At 40.3% G+C, this 9559-nt stretch overlaps 1 protein-coding gene across 1 annotated transcript; it reads right to left on the reverse strand.

Moving 5' to 3' along the window:
- Positions 1–1720: 1720 nt before the first annotated feature.
- On the reverse strand, positions 1721–4736 carry LOC139929518 (phospholipid scramblase 1). The gene is made up of 6 exons (XM_071922438.1): positions 4668–4736; positions 3783–3825; positions 3439–3659; positions 3067–3228; positions 2379–2540; positions 1721–1837 (listed from the first exon to the last, which is right to left on the reverse strand). Exons 1-6 carry the CDS (start codon positions 4734–4736, stop codon positions 1805–1807), a joined length of 690 nt encoding a protein of 229 aa, XP_071778539.1. The 3' UTR covers positions 1721–1804.
- Between the last annotated feature and the right edge of the window lie 4823 nt (positions 4737–9559).

Below are 9559 nucleotides of genomic sequence, written 5' to 3' on the forward strand. Positions count from 1 at the left end.
TTCACATAACTGACTGGCACTATACTGTATATCGAAAGAGCTGAATTCCCTTTGTATCCCATTCTGACTTTGTTTTTGGCTTTAAAACACGACCTTCAAGAGCCTTCAGAGGAAGTAGCACTGACCTCTTATCATTAATAATTATGCTATAGAAGTGCATTCTAGCAAATTAGACTTGTCAAATGAATCAGGTGAGAATAACAGCAGTGTCCAGCCTGATCTTGACTCAAATTTACAATTGCACACTTCCTCAACAGTGCCACTTAAACTTTGAAAACAGAAAGTATTACTGCAAAAAACATCCATATTTACAGGTCATTTAGTCTCATGTTTGTCTTAAAGCAAGTGAAACATTCTGCCAATGGAGAAAATAGGATTTTAAGACTCAATAATATAAAAATGACTTGTTCAGATGGATAGTCACTTTCTGTATCTCAAACTACTTCTTTGCAATACATGACTTGACCATGTGACATGCATGGGATGCATGCTGACCAAACTCAATTCTATAGCATTTTGTGGTGAAGTTGGTGCACAGCACTGTTAATGGGAAACCAAAAAGAAATCAAGGCTTTATCTAACTATTGCTGTTATGTTCTAGTTGCACCATTTGTAATACAGCAGTGAAGATAAGCAGAACTGAGTTCTGTTTCAGGTTGATACAAATGAATGCAAAGTACGGATATTCAGTTGAAAATATGTTTTAATGTAAAAAAAACCCTCCAAAATATTAATATCTCTCTTTACATTCATAGTATCAGTTGCAGATGTGTAATTTCCAGTGCCAACAGGTAACCTATATTACAGTAGCATGCATTTCAACCTGAGTGTGTACCAAAATATATAGTATCATTAGACACTAATATTTGAATGAATCATATGGCATGATGTCTAAGTGTTAGAGCAAGTATTACTTTTGTTCATTTGGCTTGTACAGTGGGTTATTCTTAAATGAAAAGCTAACTCCCTCTTGTGGACAAGACTGGGATAGTAAATGAAGTAGTAACCCATCCATTGCAAATAACCAACCTCCTAGAGTTGGTAAATGCACTCATTATGCCATTGAAAATATTACTTAATATCACATTATAGTTTATATTTAAGTTGAAACGCCCACACACACATACATGCACACACACGCACGCACACTGCTATGCTGACAAATTAATAAATAGACCAAAATATAAATCAATAAAACCACCACATTACATGACTCCTTCAGTTCTGACACAATATAGCTACAAGCATATTGTTTTATAAATAAATAACTTCAGACTTATCATTATGACCAAAGTAGACAAGTGCTATTTGGTCGACTATTTTTGCACACGTATGATCATGACACTCATTCTTGGTTTCACAGCTTGTGTGTAGACAGCACATGCCTGCAGTGGTGTTTTCGTTTGATTCACTATGTGGTAGATGGGTGGTAGCCTCCTATTCAAGCATTTTTAGTACTGGTCCTGGGCCCAGATGGCCTCAGCGACCACAATGTAAACACACATGAAGACTTTGTCACAAACATTAGCTAAAAACACCACACTGTGTACTCACACTCCTGGCCAGATCTCTATTCAGAAACAACAATGTGTTCTAACATCCAACCTGAGCAGTTAAGACTAAAACAAATCTTTTATTCCATTGTTCATGCTCAGTAATCACATTTAGGTGCCTTTTGGTCCTTTCTCTACACTAACCATTTGAAAGGTGCACTATGTTAGGGCATTTAGGGCTGATCACCATGGCTTTATGGCCTTGTTCCTCCAGGAATGTTGTTTGCTGGCTCTGAAATCCTATTTGGCTCCTAGTTGTTAGTGCTCTCAAAGAACATGAAATCCTGTAGAAAGGAAGTAAGAAAGCAAGAAAGATAGGTGTTATAATATTAAAATGAAGCATTGAAATGACATTGGTCTAATGCCTATTTGCAGTTAAAGATGCGGGTAGAATTTCCCATGATATATCACTGTCAAATCAACTGTAAAAGCACATGAGAATTTTAGCAATAAAATGTGACTGGTGCTTCTACAGTAGCTCCAACAAGCTGTTTTGCATTCAGGGTGATTTGGGAGGTTTCAGGTCATATTTTCCACAAAGTGTAGGCTAAGTAGTAGGTACATGACATTTGTAACAAGCAGTGAAGAGTAATTCATCATTCCCAGTGGAAAGCGGGTCATATGAGGCTACTGCAGCTGTTGTGGCCACATTTTTAGTAGCTCAACTACTGCTAATATACGATGTGAAAATCCTAAAATTCGTACCTTTTTAAAAGTGCTAAAATTGCAGTTAATCCTGTTACCAATTTGATGACACGTTGATTATATCTACATAACTAAAATCGGAGAAAACTATTGTAGAGGATTGCTGAATGCCACACTTACAATGAGAAAACATGCACCAATCATTACAGCCTTCATTCTCACATCCAGGTCCATGGGAAACTGGATGCCAAAGTTGTCTGAATCTGTGAACGCCTCCCGAAGAAGTCCGGTCCACTGCTTACTGATTTTCCCAATCTTACTGACTTCATCCATGGTCAAAACCTGAAGAAAGAGGCACAGTAAAGAACAAATGTTGAAATGTGTTGCATTGGGATACAGATCAATCCCTAAACTTGTTTGGTTTTATTGGAAGGAGATCATAGGAGAATTCATAATGCCACGCAATTCCAGTCTTTTGCCCACTGCCACATAAGCAGTGGCTTCATTTTAGCGTCCCGGTTATGACTTCAAAGCAGCTAGGGAGGATTTGCCATGGTAATGTCATGCTTCAGTTCCCCCTGCTCTGTGCCTGGTGAAAGGTCTGTATCACTGACCCAAATTGCCTTCGCAGCTCAGTCTAATAAAACCAGCTGAGCCGTGGAACAATGGGCACACTGTACCACACAGGAGCATGCCCCGTACGACGGCTCCATCCAGGCCACAACCCGCCCTGATTAGAAACATATTTCCTGTCTCACAAAAGACCGGGAGGAGGATCCCTTACAAAAACGTCCCGAGGGCCGGAATATTACCGTGTCGTGTTATGTTTTCGCAAATTTAATGGGTTTCTGTGTTTGGATAAACCTACCTCAAAGTCAACATCTGGAAGGCAGCTCCATCCGCAGAAGGGCCCGTGGATCTTCAGTACAGGCTCTCTGTGTTCGTTCTGGACGATGAATTTGGGGGAGAACGGGTGCCACTGTTGTATCACGTATCCCACTGTGTTCCCCGGGGGGGCCTGCACCTCCAGCTGAGCGGGGGATTGTGGGAGAACAGAATGTGATTGGTTTGAGGGTAGCCATGTCCTCAGAGGAAAAGGTTTTTCAATAAAGGGCACATAAAATTGGAAGATATCGAGGAAATAATAATGGATATGGTGAACGGAAAAAAGTGGTGGTGCAGTTTGAAGACTTTCATTTCACAGGTACAATGTGAGTAACTTTCAAAGAGGCTCCCTCACCTCTTGTAGACAGCAAGGGAAGAAGCAGGACATGCACTTGAGGGGCCTGGTGACAGTGATGATCTCCTGCCCGAAGTTGTCGAGGACGCGGATGGTGAAGGAGCGCAGCGGGCCGCAGCACTGTCGGCTCAGACAGTCGTTCTCCTCGACGGCGTAGAACACGTTCTGGCCCATGACGTTACGCACCTCGTACTTGTTGTTGCTCTCGAAGCCAACGAGGGCTGCGGGGATAAACAATATGCATGTGTGCAGCTGTTATCGCTAAAAGAAACGCATGACCCATGTCTATTAAACAGAACTAGCAGCAGTAATATGTTCTTAGGGGTTACAACATGTTTACATACCTTCAATGAGCTCCACTTTCTGTTTGATGAGTAGCTGATCCACCTAGATAACCAGATAACAACATACAATGGATTTTAAATTCTTAAGTAAAGGTCCAGTGCAATGACTTGCGCCCTTTGAAAAACACTCCCTCTGGTTGTCAACAGAATCAATAGATCATTAATCAACAGATTTAGAATTCCAATCTACTTCCTGGTGTAAACAATCTACACCCAGGTTTTAAATGAATGCTCTGATTGGTCGACAGTATGCATAGTTAATCAGGTGTCCCATAGTCTGTCAGACAATAGCCAGCCAGCTACTAGCCAAAATATTTTCTGTGCCTCCATTGTTGCTGGGTGCTGAAGTTCCAACACTGGATATTTGTTCACAAAGAGAAATATTGGCTGCAGTAGAGGCACAATCATAGGGAAAGTTTGGCTCTCACTCAGTCAAGCTTTGTAACATCTAACCACCAAAAACTGAAGAAATATGATGCTCATTGTGTTAGAAGTCAACATCAAACTTTTTCCCTGAGCAGCCAAGTTGTTGCTGAGCACTCTTTTTTTTTGCATTTGCAGTGATTTAACAGAGTGGGCGTAGTTGCAGAGGGAGTGAAGAGAAAGTTTATTGGCATACACACGCTCACACCCAGGAGCAGGCAGTAAAGCCACAGTCTAGTGTTGGCCACAGAGCAGCTGAAATAGAGCACTGGTTAAGTATCTGCTGGGTATGTTGATGGCAGTCAGGAAGGGGAAAGTGACACATTCATTCCTCCCACCTAGATTTTCACTGCATGGCTGGCAAATGAATTGTTGACCTTAGGCTACTGGCTACTGGACCATACAGGCTCTTTTACTAATAAATTACCATGTCCATAATGAAAAAATAGTCCCACTTCTTACCTGAGTCAGGTACTCTAATCCCGGCGGACACCCTGGTATTCCCGGGCTGGGCACTGCATACATATTCATTTTGTTCTGGACTGTAGGGCGACCTGCTAATGGATAAAATGTCATTGAACTCTCAAACACTTTTTAAACTGGGATGTAGCGCCATCTGCTGCTTATTTAGGTGACACGCATAAACAAATGAAAACGCTCGGTAATAAAGCTAAAACACGGCAGGTGGATAGCGGGTGAGTATGTCTGCCCATCAGTCCATGTTACTGTCCAGTTAATCCGACAGCCTCGAGCCCCACCTCGTCCGTATGTGTCCATGCTGACATGCAGACGGGAGCTGGGCTCGTCTACAGCCTGGAGCGAGCTGCTGCAGACCCAACTACATGGGGGAGATCACCATATTCCTAGTTATATTTGGAAGTGTGACGGGCTTTTGAAAATCCTCTTACTCCGCCACTGTAACGTTAGTTCCCATATTACCTAGGCCTATACTCGGGGTGCAAATCCCCGTCTCCAATATGTAGGTCATATCAGTGGAGATCTCGGTAACAGTTTATCATTTTGTAAATTTCCCAGTGTTTCGTGGCTACGGTTATTCTGCTGTTTCATCGAAAGCTAATAAGAGTAACGCTACACGCCATGGTGTGGCATGGCTAAATTCAGAAAATGCTTCTCCAGCGAGGGAGAGAGAGCAAGTTCTCACGAGCGATGAGCTGCTGTCACCCGAAGAAAGTCACTCAGTTACATTAGTTACATTAGATATATAAAATGCAGATTAGCCCTACGACAGACAAAATTAGCATCGCACAGAGAAATACTTACCAATATTTCACCTACGACTTAAAAAATAACAGGCCACTCCGGAACCAAGTGCTTTGGAATAAACCCAGAATCCCATTGGTCCACGTCATTGTATTTCCCATCTTCACGCGCCAATGACAACACAGGAGTATAGAGTAGACTAGAATAGAACAGAAATCTTTTATAAATCCCAGTTTGTCAAGTTGTAAGGCAGCCTGCAATTCACAAAGCAGACACAGTACGTCATGGATAAAGTAAATCAATACTATCAAATTGATTGAGTTTGTGAAATAATTCGTTTGTAAACTTACTTTTTTGATAAACAGTTATAGACACAGCCATGACGATGCTGAAGCACTACATCAGGTTATTACCACCTGCTACTTGGATGTTTCAGGCTTCAATTGAGATGTTGAGTTGTTGTTGTTGTTGCTGTTTTTTTAATCATTATTTTATTTTAATTCCTCCATTTATTTTAGGCTTATCATCTTATTTTGGCTTATCATTTCTGACCTATACTGGTGAATAGAAGAGGTTTGGAGAGTGTTTCTGGTCTAGCAGTCTCATGTTAGTAGAGGAAAGTATTTTGGGGCCTTGAAATCTATGATAACAATACTGATTTTCATTTCCCATCCCCTAGTTGTCACCAATACAGGCGATACATACAAATGTATTGGTCTAGTTGTGTGAAAACGCATAACTTGACCCTACAATATTACTCTCCATTTCACATTAGCACAGCACAACAGAATGTCTTAACAGATTTTTTGCAAAAACACAATGGTTAAATTTAAACTAAACAGCTACATCATATAGTGCTAACATAACTAGGATATTTCAGGTAGTTAGGACCATGCGCCACCATGTTGTGTCTGGTATATTAGTTCTTTTACAGGTTTGTTTGTTTTTATTCATATACATATACAAACAATATGCCAGATATGTACAAACAAAATTTAACATTAAGAGGGTAAATGAGATAGTGTTACAATAAATTCACATTTTGACAAAAATGAGTTGACTAGAGTTGAGGTGTTTTGTCTTAGAGTCTTAGACAATGTCTTAGTCTTAGTCAATCATCGTCAATTGGTTTAAAGAATGCAATGCCCAGAAATGTTTAAGTCCTGAATATCCTGTTACAAATTTTAAATTGGCCACCTAATTTGGCCACCTAATTTGGAAAAATCAATCTAGAAAGTTTTTCTATATGAACCTGTATTGCAGAAGCTAAAGTGAGCTGACAGAAAGGATATCACTTAGCCTAAGGCCTTGGTGCCTTGCTCACCAATCTCTCAGCTGCTACATAATTAGCGAGTACTGAATGTGTTTACATGTATATGGTATGCCTGAAACCAGCTCACAACAGCCAATTAAGGTCAAATGCACCATAAGCTGTTGAGATGCATGTTCATATCTCAGTGACAGATGTCCTTGTGTACATCAATAGATGAAATATTCTGGATATTACCATGGAAACAGAACTTACACAGACCAACACACCCACTTCAACCAGGAGGTGTTTACAAGATAAGGTGTTTTTAAGCCTCAGTGTCCCTGCAAATATCACCATAACCCTGCTATCCTTCAGCTTCCTCATAATCAGGATATGAGTTTATGCGGGTTATTATGGACACACATGGCATTAACATCCATACATTTAAAGTTCATGTACAAATACACTCACTGGGTTGACTAAAAGCAATTTGTGCGGGGAATATCTTACGTGGACAATACATGAAGACTCGAATGAATGCCACGCTATAAAAACAGCATTGGTCCTGTATGTATTTATAATGTTAGATGTCACATAATGATCACGCTATATCTATTTTAGCAAATTGCATGTTATGGGAGACTCTAGTTTTTCTGCCCTAACAACCACTTGTGCATTCCACTATCCTCCTACAATGCAGCGATGGATGATTCTTAACAGCTGTACCCACAAGGCTTTACTCCAAGCCACTCTGCTGTATACATGTGCAAGAGAGACACAATGGTAAAAGTTCACTAGGAATGCTTAATGTGCAAAGCCTTCGGCTGATTGCAGATCAAGGTTGTGCTGATCAAAACACTTTTGAAACACTCCCACTGGATTCTTTTTTTAATAGGGAAGAGAGTAGGGAGGTGTTGGTGATGTGATTTACTCGGAGGAAAATAGGGAGGTGATGGTACATGAAAGCACGTAAACTGAAGTAGACAGTTGTGTTGTTGGAGATGGAGGCTGTACCAAACAGACGGCCCAGTATGTGCAACACATAGTATGTTCCATTCAGTCATGCTCTTTTTATTTTGCATGCTGTAGTATCCTTAATAAATGGGAAGGAGGTTTGTCGATGTACTGGCCAGTTCCGGAATAGACGACTTTCAGGTGATGTAACATACCGGCGGCCATATTGGACGTTCTCAGCTCTTGAGGAGGAACAGCTGAGAGCAACTGATGCTGGCCGATGATGCCGATCTTAACCGCAGGAAATATAATGGTTCATTTTTTCACTGTTGTTGTTTAGATTATATCAGCTTGTTAGTTAGCTAGCTAACTATAGTATCTGGTCAGTTTACTATCACTGTCTTGTTGTAAACACATCTTGACTAGGGTTGCCACCTTCAATGTGGAAAAATAAGGGACACCTTGCCAGCGGCCCCATGCCCCGGGGACACAAATCAAGCAGAGGGTCTGGGGGTCCTCCCCCATGAGATTTTGAGTGTCAGACACTTCCTTACACATGAATGTAAAGGAAATAAAGAGTCAATAAGAGTAAAGCACAGTTGCATCAATTATGTTAAGGATTAAAACATCAGATCATATGGGCAAAATGTTTGGTCTGTCAAAATACACTAGTATATTTGGAATAAGCAAGAACCCGTTGATAAACTCGGAAATAGCAAATGACCTGGTAGACCACAGAGACCACTATGGTGGATGACTGAACAATACATTTATTTGTGAAAATAAATTAACAATACATTTATTTGTGAAAATAAATTAACAATACATTTATTTGTGAAAATAAATTAACAATCTTTTTTTACTGTCAAACTGATCAGAACAACTCTCCTGGATGTAGGCATTGAAATAAAGATCAACCTATTCCAGAGTGAGGGAAATGTGGAGGAACAAAATAATTACTAAAACTGGAGGTAACGTTATTCGCCGACATTTTTAAAAACCGCGCGTCTGAGTCTCCGTAACCAGGGCAACGATGACGTTGAGTGACAGTGACAGACAACTTGCCTGTCATTCTGATTTAATACTTCTCCGCTATGTCTCGTGAAGCTCTTTTGGTTTTATTATTTCTCATGTCATTCCAAGCATGTGAAAACGTAGTGTATGCATTAGAGTAGGGTGTGCACGAAATTACGGGACAAATCGCGTCCCGTATTGATTCAGTAAGGGACAGTGCATTTTATTTTTCAATACGGGACGATCCCGTATTATACGGGACGGGTGGCAACGCTAGGTAGCATCATGTGGCTCTTAGCTAGGATTGGCTAGTACTTGCATGTTAACATTAAAATTAGTTGCTTTGATAAACTAGTTTGCTGGCAAGTTAGCTAGCTAATAAAGCCAGAATCCAAGTGTTTGTTAAGGTTAACTGACCTGACTCTTCTCAATTAAGCCAATTATTCGGACTGTTTTTGAGTGGAGGCTAGGATTTTACAGTTATTTTCAATCTGGGCCTTATTTTATTAACCTACTTAACCGCAGAGCTTTACATACCTCTACATTACAGGCAGCACTGCTCTCCAATACACATCCACAGGGCCAATGCTAACTACAAAAGTCAAACCCAAAAAGCGAATAAAACACACCCTTTAACACAATAACATTCACACTGCAATTACACGTCTTTAAATAGCTCTTACTGAACAATTTCAGTTGTAATGGTCCATATGACTTTTTGGCATTGACTCCCTTGTTTAGATCTTCTGCCACATGTATCGGAAGAAGCGTAAGAATGGGATTTCATTTCTACAGTTTTACTTATTGGAACACCCAAATCATCTGTATTTATGAATGTGAAATCAACCATGAGCAAACTGCAGCATATGCTTGCTCTTTGCAAATGCAATTGATTGTATTAATGTGAATATAA

This window comes from Centroberyx gerrardi, chromosome 22 (genome assembly GCF_048128805.1).
Source record: "Centroberyx gerrardi isolate f3 chromosome 22, fCenGer3.hap1.cur.20231027, whole genome shotgun sequence".
Classification (NCBI taxonomy): Eukaryota; Metazoa; Chordata; class Actinopteri; order Beryciformes; family Berycidae; genus Centroberyx; species Centroberyx gerrardi.